The 13,341-nt window shown below is 38.4% G+C and overlaps 2 protein-coding genes across 13 annotated transcripts in view; one reads left to right on the top strand and one right to left on the bottom strand.

Moving 5' to 3' along the window:
* NTPCR (nucleoside-triphosphatase, cancer-related) overlaps positions 1 to 13,341 on the top strand; it is an 805,437-nt gene that overhangs the window by 288,062 nt on the left and 504,034 nt on the right. The gene's annotated exons all lie outside the window — the stretch shown is intronic.
* The window catches only part of SIPA1L2 (signal induced proliferation associated 1 like 2), a 231,911-nt gene that overhangs the window by 65,308 nt on the left and 153,262 nt on the right, over positions 1 to 13,341 (bottom strand). For all 12 annotated transcript variants that reach the window (XM_050769653.1, XM_050769682.1, XM_050769699.1 and 9 more), the window contains 2 exons: positions 7,673 to 7,830; positions 1,610 to 2,186 (listed from right to left, as the gene is read on the bottom strand). In XM_050769653.1, coding sequence (XP_050625610.1) covers positions 1,610 to 2,186; positions 7,673 to 7,830 — 735 coding nt within the window. The remainder of the gene's footprint in view (positions 1 to 1,609; positions 2,187 to 7,672; positions 7,831 to 13,341) is intronic.

Consider the following 13,341-nt stretch of genomic DNA (forward strand, 5'->3'; position numbering starts at 1 on the left):
ACTCTCATTCCCCTCCTGTACTGTTACCTGCAAGACAGACACCTTTAGTTCCACTTTCCACCACCTGAGAATGGACACTGAGTTAACCACCTGCCAAACGGGCAGGCATTCCCAACATCTCCACGATGACTGCATTCTTCTCTTTCTTCCCATTTCTGTTACTACCACCCTGTACCAACACTTACGATCTAATCCCTTCAACAGTCTTTGGTTGGCTTGCTTCCAATAGCTCATGTTGTACATCATCCTAGACACAGAATATAATTCCTAAAATAGATTTGTAATATTGTGCATCTTGGTCACACTGACAATACACTTCTCTAGCAAAATAGGATGGGGTCCATGGAATAGCAAATGTATAAGAGCCCCTGTGTAAATATCCAGGGAAAGTACATTTTCGTGGTTGGTGAAGTGGTATTTGTGTTGTACTTTCAGAAGCACAGATTATAATGATTTGGTGGATATGCTGAAAAGAAGTATTTGCAATTAGCAAAAGCACAATGCATCCAGAGACTCATCAGTATAACTCAAGTCAATTCTCTAGGCATTTAATCATTTACTTAATCACCCCAAACCCCTTATCTAGGCTTGCACACATATACCTGATAATACTGTTGAACATACTGAGGCCCTTTACCGTAAACAGTCTCCACAAATAATGAAATTACTTTTCCGAGGCCAGCAGACACTGCCCTGATTTTACCTTCTCTTATACATGGTCTGTAACAACAAAAGGGTAATTTATATTTGGTGGGAGGAAAGGGGACAAGGAATGGATATAATTTCTCCTTTTTTCATGATCCATAGTGAACTAAACCTTTTCTAATTAAAAAAAAAAAAAAAATCCCTTTTGGGGGAAGATATACACACAAGAAATTCTACTGTCAAAGCATGTTTTTTTCTTATATTACCAAAAATAAAAACTGGAAATAGTTTGATGTATTCTTACTACTTTATTTTATATGCTCAAACTAAAATCTAATTCTTACTTTGTTAAAATTGGGAGCAGAAATATGACTACTGAACACCATAGATAAAATACAAGGGTTTTGCACTAAAAATCACATACACAAAAATCTTTTTTAGGTCTGACTTTTTAAAAGCCTTTCTAAATTAATGTGTAATTCTGAAAAACTTCCTTAAGAAACAGTGGCTCTAAGATTAATACTATATTTAATCTGGCACATTACACAAAAATACCTGCTGTATAAACATGCAGGGTTGAACTGCAAATAGGACTCATCATTCATACACTCAACAGCAATTCTGCTGTTAATTACCCACTGGGAAGGTATGTTATGTCAGCCTCCATAAACAGACATTCTACCCAGATAATTCTGTTTTTCCTTCAAATGCTGCTAAAATACATCTCAATGTTCTCTTTTGCAGGTTGGCTTAACTCTTCCAATCAATTTATGATGGTTGCTTCTCCACTGTTCATGTATTCAACAACTCCTCAAAAGGACCCAGCATTTGAAATTAAGCCCTGTATCTGTAAGAAATAGTAATGCATTCCCTAATTGCTATAATCATGGTAGGATTTCCCCAGTGAAAGTTATTTTGAATCTGGAATTGAAAACCTAAGGGAAAATAGAAAACATGTACTTACTACTAATCGCTGAACAATTTCCCTGATATCTTCAGCACAGTTGTCTACCGAGGACAGGAGGACACATTCTCCTCTTTCATAAAACACTTTGATACTCATTAATCCAGATGTCCACCCAATAACATCCCGGCAGGAACAGTTAAATACAACATTCTTGGAATCCTTTTCAATCAACATGATGAACTCATTGGAAATCCCGAGAAGACATTCAATGTCAGCAGACTGGCCGAAGTCCCGTGCTATCACATGCCACATGATGGCTCCAATGCTGAACAAGTGGGCATCCTTCCTTGGCTTTACTTTCTCCTTTTTCTTTGCACCCAGTGTAATGAAGCTGAACTTCACAGAGGTATCCACAGTGGCAGTTGTGACAAAGTTCTCCGCCAGATCTTTCAAGTACTCTTGCCTCGTTCGAGTGGCCATTGCTCGAAACTTTTCCGATTTATGGGCTGCATTCTCTGCATTGATTACTTTGGCTAAAAGGAAGTCCCGGAACACGGCTGACTTTGGAAAAGTTACACCTTTGGGAATCGGTGGGCCAAATGGTGGCACATCTTTTGATCTGGAAACTCCAACACTGAGGAAGTAAAAACGGAAACAAAATGAGATAAGCTATGATACCATAACGTGTATCTTTCCGAATTTGGCACATATATACACACTTTCAACTTAACTGGTCTATTCTGCAGGCTCTTGTTCTCCTAATTTCTAGATACCCAGGGTTTATTGTTGTTTAAGCAAAATGTTTTAAACTTAGTAGACAGGAGGTGTAATGGGCTGAATTCTGTCCCTCTCAAAATCCACATGTTGACAAGATAACCCATAGTTCCTGGGAATGTGACGCTATCTGGAGAAAGGATCCTTAAGGAGGTGACTGAGTTCCAGTGAAGCCATTAGGGTGGGCCCTAATCCAACAGACTGGTGTCCTTATAAGACGAGAAAATTTGGGCTTATAAAGAGATACCAGGCATGTATGCACACAGAAAGACGACCATGTGAAGACACAAGGAAAAGACAGCCATCCATAAGCCAAGGGGAGAGGCCTCAGGAGAAACCAACCCTTGCTGACACCTCGATCTTAGACTTCCAGCCTCCAGAACTCTGAGAGAACAAAAGTCTGCTGCTTAAGCCACCTAGCCTGTGGTATTAGTACAGCAGTGCTACCAAACTAATATGGGGGTAACACATCCATAGCATGTGGAATAAGCAGGTTGGCACTCTATAACTCTGTGGGCTGGTTATCACAGGGAAAAACAGTAACGCTTCCAACCAAAATGAGTTTAGCCCAAGTTAGCTGCAAGGGATTCAGTGACATGGGACAGAGTGATCATACTTATAAAGGCCAAACATTTTAAGTGTCACTTTTTTAAAGGAAATGCTCATTTGGTCACATTTTGAAAATCTAAATGAAGGTTTTATGGGAGCAAAGTTTTAAGAGAACTCAGGGACTGAAGAGATCAAATGCATAGTGTTAATAATGAGCATCTTAACCTATTAAAACCAGTAACGCTCCCCTACATCAGAGAGTTGCTTTAGTTATCTCATATCCTTTTCTGAATAAGATAAATTATAGAGTGGACTAATGAATTAACAAAGGAAGGATTAAGACCAGTGAGTGAATGAATGGATCCGGTATCACTGGCAGCATTGAGAGCACCCCAATTACTAAGTAGCTACCACAGACCAAGAATCTGTACCAATCCCACATCTGCCCAGGCTGACGCTGGAGTAAAGAAAGGAAGCAATCTTTGTTTTGTTTTCATCATTGTGGAAAATTCTAAAAAAAGTAAATTAAGGAAAAAAAACATTCCATCCAAATTTGTTCTGTCAGATGCAAACTCCTCTTCTGAAATGTGGTTTGTTAAGACTTTAGAAAAATTGCAGGCTCTCTCACTTGTGCTTTAATCTGCAATCTCTTCAGCAGCGTTAATTACCTGTAGCGGCAAGACAGACAGCTGGCTAGATGGGGCCTTCACCAATATGAAAGGGAAGGAATGACTGCTTTGCTTTGGGACAGATACACCAAACTCATGAATAGTACCTGGTGGTGCTTTACGGTAGTATACGTACTACACCAGAGGGTATGTGTGTGTGGGAACTTGACTTATGTCTTTAAATGAAGGGAAGGTCTTTAAAAACATCACAGAGGTTGACGCTGCCAGGGATCTACATCACGTGTGGCCCATTTTCCCCTCACCACCATCCTCAGGATGGCCATTCTAGACTGGGAATTAATTTATCCCTTACAATCCCCCATGTTAACTCTGAGAGAGTGGTCCTAAAGCTCCTGTTTGGACTTGTGATTAGTCTAACCACACCCTGTGGCTTCTCTTCTCTACACTGTCAATGAGCTCAAAGGGCCTCTCTGTGCACTGCAACCTGCCCTGCAAATATTGGGTACGATAAACCAGTGTATCACTGCTCCTAAATTTGGTTCTCTCTTCCAACAATGAGTACGGATTTCTAGCAGTATTTTTTACCCATGGAATGCTGAGGCGGCCAAATGTCATCTGGCACTCTAGTGCATTACTTCTCCGCATTAACTCTGTAGATCCCATGCTACCCTCTGACTGCAGCTTGTATGCACTTAAGCTACAATGTCAGGGGAAATTTCTTATATCTAAATATTCTCCACTGTGGTGTCACATAGTGAATAAGAGAGACATGGTGACTCCATTATGTACTAGAGAAATTCTTCTTGTATCCAATTATAGACCCTAATATCTACTTGGAGATTCTTTCTACAATGTATGCCATATTCTTGTTCAATAAACTGTATTCTTGCACATCTCAAAGTTGTACAAGAAAAGCAGCAGAATGTAAGCATGGCTATTCCATGATTATGATATTCTGGGTATGGGAATCAATTAGAAATCCTTGATTACAAAAGCTCATATGATCCTTAACATTCCAAATAGAGTCAAGTTCAGAAGAAATATTCTTTTGCCAGATTCAGATAATTCCCAATGTGTGGAAACGAGAACTTATATCAGAGCTCCTTATTTCACCCAATGATTCGATAGCATTTATTAATGATTTAGGGGCCTTAGATATTTAAGGCTCCTCCAGCAAAAGCAAACATAGAAAGATAAGCATTCCTTAATATGCGCATGAAAGCATTTCAATAAAGCCTGCTGGCCAAAGGACAATAAAGAAAGGTGCGAGGAGCAAACTGGAGTCAGCTAACGGGAATCCAGCTCTACCACCTCCTGAGTGACTGAGCTAACGATATAATCCCTCAGTGCCTCACTGCCCTCATCTGTAAAATGGAGGGTAAAGTAGTATCATACCCAAAAGCCCACTGTAACGATGATAGAAAATAATGCACGTAAAGCTTTTATTACCCGAATTGTTGCTGTTACTGTCACTATTACTATCATAGTTGTTTTAATAAATGATTTAAGCCTGTCATCTAATTTTTGTCAGAAGATGTTACATATTAAATTTTCTTAAAAATGGCAGTCATCATTTTCTGTAGATACCTCTCCACTTTTAATTCACTGTTAGCTACCAAGCCTATTCTCATTCCGTTACTGAGCATTTTGTAGAGTTTATCTTGGAAAGCACATAAAAACATAAATCCCTCAAAGTCAGCTTAACATTGGCTACAAATTAAAGAGTCTTTTATAAAGAAATAGGCACTTTGTCATGTCTGCTTTTTAAATATTTTCAGGCTAAAAGCGAGATGTTTCGTGAGGCTTTGGGTGTGTTGCCTCATTTCTCCTAGTTCCAGTGGACCCTGCATAACTGCTTGAGCATTCTGCTGAGCTCATGGGGGAGGCCTGACTCCCTCTGTAGGGTGGGACTGTGGTCTTTTGCTCAGGCAGGTACACCTGATAGGCTGCACACTTTTCATTAGAGGAGGTGATCTCAACCGCGCAGCCCCTTCTGACAGCTGTAAGGCCTATGAACTGGCGTTGGTACTGAGGGTCTATGTCAGCAAGAATACACTGCCACTCAACACCCGTACAAAGCTCAGCTCAGGAGAAAAACAGCTTTCACGGGAGGTTGCCACCCTGGATTAGGACACAGCAAAATTTAAGAAAGCTGTCAAGCTGGACTATATCATTTCCTTGGAAATTATTTTAATACATTTATTTCTCCATTGGAATATTTAGAGGAGTATCACATGAAACAGACCAGTAAGGTGGTTTTAGAAAATGTGGGCATGCCAACCTTATTCCACGAGACAGAGTAAGGACAGTTTCATGAAATGTTATGGAATTCATGTGACTACAGGATTACTCAAGATTATTATTGTTTAAGAAATACTAGCGATGTTTTTAAGCAAGATCAATGAAGCTGATGAGGCACTTCCAAAAATGTAGGCACCTGAACTGATGTTACATTTGAATCTCATTAGCAAAGGTTAATTTAGTAACAGCAATGTGATTTCTTAAAAACTAATCACTCCATCTCTGAATGATTGGCATATGCTATCTTTATCACAGAAAAAATGCGATGTACTTTGTTTATATGTAAGGTATCTCTGTGGTGTTTTCAAAAACATTAAATACATTCAAAACATTTAATTAGATTCAAAAATATTTAATTAAATAACTCAGTTGTTTAATTAAAACCAGAAAACCTAAAAGAAATAAACTGAACAAGTATTGCCTATCTTTACAATTTTTCCTGCTAATGAACTACCTCATGATACAAGCATAAAGATAGCAAGTAATTTAAAATACTTGATTCGACCTAAAGATAGCTACCCATAAAATAACACCAAATACAAAACAATAAAGCCTTATATTTCAGTTTTCCCAACCCATTAGGAAGGTTCATTTTACTCTTCAGAATTACCATTTGCTGGATGAGCTCCCAGGAAAAAAGGCTAACTCACCAGGTTTGTACCAATATTATCTATTTTAAGCCTATCATTTGTATAGAGTAGATACTATATTCTTTCAAATATCACTTTTAAAAAGTAGTTCTGAGCATTTAGGCCAGTGGTCTTAAACCCAGATGTGTGTAAGAATGACTCTGGAGGAAAATATAGAGATGTCAGGTGTACTGCATTAGAACACAGCACAGTAGAGCCATAGACTAGGGCTATGTTTAACACGGTGACTGGGAGGTAAAATTCAGGGTAAGAACTGCTGGTTTTCAGATTTTGTTCTAAGATGGCTTGGGCATCTGTAGGGTGGGATGTAAATTGACAACTTCTCACAGAGAGACAAATTTCTCTTTTGCCTTTAGGCAGTAAGCTCTGTAGTCTTCACTTTCTTACAAGGAATAGTCATGTCTCTGAACTAGGCCCAGTGGGCAGCTGAACTGGCAACTACTGTTTTAAGATGATAAATGAAAATAACCTTGGATGAATTCCAGGAACTCTAATAGGTGTTTTACATAATTTAAGCTATTTGTTCATCATAACCACATACTGAAGTAGGTACTATCATTACCATTATCTTCAATTTTAAGATGAGGAATCAAATGCTAAGAAAAATAAAATAAGTCACACAAAGCCTTATGATAAGCGGTAAAGCTGGTTTCAAACTCGGTCAAAGACCCATTGTTTTACCAATACCCCACATGATATGATCACTTGGCTGCAGTTATTTCCTAACACAGAGTCTGGGAGTAGCAGTTAAGCAGAAAAGCAGGCCTTGTCAGAGCCAGTCTTGGGATTCCAAGGCATGCACGTGCCCTTTTGAAGTCACCCAAGTGTCAACTCCTTGTTTCACCAGCCCTGCAAAGATCCAAGATCTTTGATGAAAAGAAATGTTTTACTGCCACAATACTTACTTCTCCTAGATAAGCACTTAACTAGCCACTTCATCCAACTCAGAGGAGGACACCAATTAAGCTATTGGTTCTGGCTGAAGTTTTTAGGAAAAAACAGAGGAAACGTGTAATCCCCCATTTGAAAGTGCTAGGCATTTCACTTTTTCAAGGGGGCAAAATGGGAAGAAGGCAATTATTTCTTACAGAAAGTGTCTCAGTAATTAGAAAATCACGAAGTTGGAAATAATAATTGGCAAACAAAGATACTTTTGGGAAAAGATGCCCTGTTGAAATAAACCTGGGAGAATGACAGATCAGGGATTACTGACTCACCTATAACACACATTTTCGGTACATGGATTATGCACTTTGACTATGACAAAGACATGCTGAAAGTGAGACCGGATGCTTTTTGGAGTAAAAGGAAGTGCCCCAGGCTCCTGGAAGACGATGGTCACGATGTCATTTCCTATGTGCCTTTTCCTCAGTAGCTGTGGTCAAGAAAGTGAAGAGTTACAAACAAGTTTTTCTTTAAAACAAAATATATAAATATATGCAATTCGCTCATCTTTCAACTTGAAGGAGTGATTTTTAAAAAGCACAGTCATTCTCTGGAAGTTAGTGCTCCTAAATTTGGCATAGAAAAAGCAAAATGGGCTTCATCCAAAAGACCCACGGTAAGAAAAGCCTAAATATTTATCTCTTTTATTTTAAAATTCAATTTGTACTCTCTCTCCTTTTTGTTTTTATCCAGTTCCTCTTTTTAAACCCCTAAAATAATAGCACATCAGAGCTCACAATGCTTTAAAAAAGGTTGTAGGTTAAGCTCTGGAAGATGAAGTCCAAGAGAGGGTACAGGTTTGCTGAAAGGTCCTACACTATCATACCGGCAGGCCTCAGCTTCTAGCCTGTGCTCCCACAGTAACATGCATTTTTGCAACAAAAATACAGAACACGGTCATTTTGGTGGGCAATAATACAAACCAATTAACTGAACCCTGGCCGTTTAAAATGTAATTCAGAAACACACAATTCCACTGGATTAATAATCAGAAGCCCAATTGTTCATAATTTTATAAATCATAAATCTGGCAGGGGGAATGACGCTCAGAGCAGTAACATTTGAACAATGCCTTTACTTTTGATGTTCCTTCTGCCAAGAATGCCCCCTTCACTCCAGGTTTCTCCCAGACAATGCAGTTGTCTCTGTAGATCCCACCTCATCTGAAAGAAACTTCCTATTTCCCAGGCCTATTTCTATTACACTGGTTGTTGCACGGTCTTCTAATGGTTGGTTTACTTCTTCTGCATCAGGTCATAACCTTCATGAGGGCACAGAAGTGTCATACTGACTTTCAGTTTCCTAGTTTCTAATGGTGTGCCAGGCAAAGGAGGTACCCAATACACATTTGTTTAACAAATAAATAATCCAAATATACATTTACTGACACATCACATCATGCATTAAAATTGTGACCACTTTTTTCCTATGAACACATGCCCATAAATCCACATAAAGGCACTCTGTAAGCTTATGCAAGTGAAGGCATAGATCTGAGCTCTCAAAAGTTTGTGATCTTCAGTTTTAATACATAAAACAATCCTTACACAACTTGGTGATGTCATTGCTGGAATGTGACAACCTCAGATAGTAAATCTCTTTTCACTAGCAATATGAAAGACCACGACCTTACCCTTAAATTTATTTGGCACCTACAGCGAATATTCCACATAAAGACCATTAAGTTCAACTTTTAAAGCCTTTTAAACCCGGATACAAAAAGGATTTCATTGTCAGGTCCCTGACTTGTGATTTAGCATGATAAAAGGCTTGGAAAAGTGGGAATGAAATGTTCATTCTTTCAGAGTTTTCTACAGGCCAGTTAAATTGCTGATTCATATGCTGAAAAATTCCTACTTAAATCCCCATGGTCAAAGTTATAAACACACAAAAATCATCTTACTGTCTGAGTGAGGTTTGGAAACATATATTAATACATCATAATACAGACCCAATGAGCCACCTCATTTAAAATTGTGGTTTTAAAAAAGTTTGCTAGATATTTAAAGTGTGCCATTTAAAATGCATGTAAATAATCAGTGAAAACTATATTTAGCAAGGACATTCTTTGCTCCTTTCTCCCAAAATTGAAATACATGATTCATATGTATTGTAATAAGACAAGGAAAAATCAGGAATAGTTTTTAAAAATATGCCCATCATTGTGTTCAATGTATTTGTAGACTACAAAACACAGCAGTTCACACTCTACTTTATTCAATGCCCTTGAAACACAGGAATCCTCACACTGTCAAAAGATGGAGCTCACTTTGGCCAAGGCCAGGCAGTGAGTTCAGCACCTCCTACTTCCTGAGTGATTGCCAGTGTGGCTTCATGTTGTCCAGCCCTGTCAATTAAACACAGGGTGCAGGGAGGGCCTTGTTAGTCAGTGCTTCGTGGCCGTTAAGACTGCAACAGCAAATTGGACAGTTATTCCAATTTCTTTTCCTCCTGAAGGAAGATGTTGGGTCTGATTCTCTACTTCACCACAGGACTATTTAAAGCACAAGTTAAAGCACAAGCTAAAGTCTGGTTACCTTGACAACATGCCAAAGCACTGTTGTCCCTTTCTAGACACATTCTTTTGCTTTGTAAAATGGGCCAAAAAATGTTTTTAAAAGTCTAGTTAATTTAGCCGTGGCCACATAATGCACTTTGTAGGAAAAAAATAAACCATTGGGGGTGGAAACAAGGAGATTCATTAGGAAGGGTAAAATCTAAAGCTCTTTGAAGGAGAATAAAATAAGAAAAATGAATACTATCAATTAGTAGGATGCTTGAATTTGTTTCAGAGATTAAGAAAATAATCTGGAAAATTAACAGAAATATTATTCATTTTTCTGTTTTAGGACTTTGTCAAACATGAAATAAGTAATTTCTTAAACTTCTTAAAGGCAAATGTTTTCTTTAGTAGTTTATGCTTTTTTCTAACTGGTCAATGAAATTCTATACAATCAGAGTCTGTAAATTGGGAAAAGGGATGGCAAACCAGAAACAAACACAGCCTGGCAAAACCGGATGGCACTATTTGTTTGAGGGAATTACAGGAATGACATCTTCTGGGGCAAACTTCTTTCTAGGTATGCAAAGCTAATTACGATTTTCAGTAATGTCAAGAGAACCAACTTATTAGTGCTTTCAGCTGCAACAGGGAGTTAATAAATATTGTATTAGATAGATTTACATAGTCATTTCTACTAAATTTCTAACGCTTGATTCCAGCTGTGAAACAGGAATAAGCTCTTGTTATGACAAGGAAAGAGAAAATGTGAGTCTTCACCCAATTCCATGGCAAAAGCATATAGATGCTACAGAAATACCATTTACGGCCGTAGGTTTAGTGTCAGTTCCTTAAACAAACCGGGATCTCACAAGATCAGTTTCAACTTAGTGCAAAAATACAGTAAGATAGAAGGAGTAAGTTCTAATTATTCGAGAGTACACTAGGGAAACTATCATTAACAGCAACTTATTGTGTATTTCAAAATAGCTGCAAAAAAATTTGAAACGCTCTCAACACAAAGATAAGTGTTTGTGGTGACAGATATGCCAATTACCCTGATGTGATCAATACACATTGTATGCAGGTTTAAAAATATAGCATGTAATCCCAAAATACATACAATATGATATATCAGTATAAAAAAAAAATTTAATGAGAGGAAAAAACTCAAAAAGCAAACTGAGAAGGAAAAAACCAGGAAGTGAAAATAAGTATCAGATAGCACACTTGGATGAAAACTGAAAGCTGAATGAGATAGTATCTGCTGGCTTCTATGTATACGGGCTCATTTGTTAAATTATTATTTTTTTAACCCAGTAAGACAGAAACAAACTGTTTTGCACCTAATGCTGGGGGAAAGCAGGCTGTACAACACTAAAGAGAACAGTCAGGATATGATTCAGAAGCTCGTAAGAGTCAGAGAAGAGGAAGGTCATCTGAAGTTGGAGAAGGCAGGTCTCCAGAGAAGGTCTTTAGAAAGAAACAAATCCATATACTCTAAGAAAGCAATCACAGGTTCTCAATCCTGATTCTTGGGTTTGAATCTAAATCCTGTTACTAAAAAGGGGGCTGACAAAGACTCCTCTGACATGACTGATCCCTTCCTACCACTCTGACCTCATCACCTGGCTCCTTACCATCTAGACAGCATCTTGTCCCTCCTACAGGACAACTGATTCCCACCCAAGGAACTTTGCAGTTCCTGATCTCTTACCTGGAAAGCTCTTCCCCTTCACCCGGAGGGCTGGCTTTTCCTCCTTTAGGGAGATGGCCCTAATTTTGCACTTATACATACACATGCATGTACATAAACACACATATCCCCTCACATACACTATCCTCAAGAGTTTGCACCAGTGGTTAGAATTATGCCTTGATTTTTAAGAGACGTATAGAGTTTCCTACAGAAAAAGTTAATGTAGAAAAGCATTCTAAATAATAATTAAGAAAGGGCAACTTATACACCTTACTACATAAATACAAAAGAAAGAAAAATCTTGCCCACCTCCTGCAAAAAAGTGAATGTTAGTGAACTGTTCTTACTTCTGATGGGCAAGAAGAGGATATTACATTTAATTAATGTTTGAAGGATTTGTCACTGATTTACCATTTCACATAATCATGATATTTTACCAATAACAAGAGTAAATGTACAAATGAGTTAAGAAATGAACACTTTGCAAATGAAGAAACAAAACGATCTAATAATGCAGATTTTTAAGGACTTCATAACAAAGTAAAGATGATAACAGGATTGTGCAGATATAAACATCTCTTTCTTCTTTCTGACACTAGGCAATACCAACCCTCACTCTAAGTAACGATCTTTGTGATGTAGTATAAGTATATGCTCCTACTTAGGGTCTGGGAATAAAGCTACTCATGGAAAACTAAATAAGCATTTTATCCTCCCAAAATATTCTACAGTATTATGCACAGGTGAACCCAAGTATAGTCAGGACCCAAGGGTTCACAGCACTTAGTAAGGCAGGTTGTTCCAGTATTCACATGAGTCCTTAGTAACACCGACTAGGGACTTAAGGAAGTACGCAAACTCTTTAAGGCAGGAGCTTACAACACCCTATCCACTATGGAGAAAACGGCTCCAGGCTTAGCCCAAATGTAACATCATTACCTCAAGCCCATTACTAGAATAAGACCAGTATCCTTTAGTTAGCATCTCAGAAACCTAGGGGCTTGGTCTTACTCATTAGACACCTCCATAAGGCAACAGGTACCCCTTCACAACAGAGCAGCTAAAATGTTACGCATACATTAAAAAAGAAATAGGTTACTGTGTGCCAGGCACTGAGGCACCTCTACTTTATATGCCTACTTTGAAGAAAGAATTTCTTTGCCAAAGTGAAGTTTAAAGCTAATTTGTGAAGTTCTTCCCATTGATGACATCCCACGATGGCTTAACCATGACTTGTCTCCAGGGCAAGCAGAAGGAAAGCACACAGGGGAAGACAGCCCTGGGAAAAGTGGATGGACTGCCAGACAGATGCAGAGAGACTTGCAGGACTTAACTTTTGAAGACAGAAAATAACTCCAAGAGCAGGGTTTCTTATCATTCTTTTGGTCTACTGAGTTTTTCTACGCAAGAGTCAGAGACCATTGCAAAGATTAAAGCTCTTTTGCAACTGTGGTAAACTCTCTGAAGACTTTTAATACATCCTGGAATCGGCATCCAGCTTGATTTATTACAAGAAGGAACACAAGAAATTAGATCTGATGTGGACGAGTCTGGACCAGTTAAATGGTCACAAACTGTAATGTAAGCAGCCAAGGTTACAGGCATAATTCATGTAGGGGCCAGTTAACTTTGCTAAGTCCTGTGGCTTCAAATTGCACTCATGAATCCAGCTGGTCATTTCAGACATTTCTGCCTTTGGTATTAACATAATTTGTGGGCATGGTTGGGGAGGGTGAGAGAAA

This window comes from Macaca thibetana, chromosome 1 (assembly GCF_024542745.1).
Source record: "Macaca thibetana thibetana isolate TM-01 chromosome 1, ASM2454274v1, whole genome shotgun sequence".
Taxonomy (NCBI): domain Eukaryota; kingdom Metazoa; phylum Chordata; class Mammalia; order Primates; family Cercopithecidae; genus Macaca; species Macaca thibetana.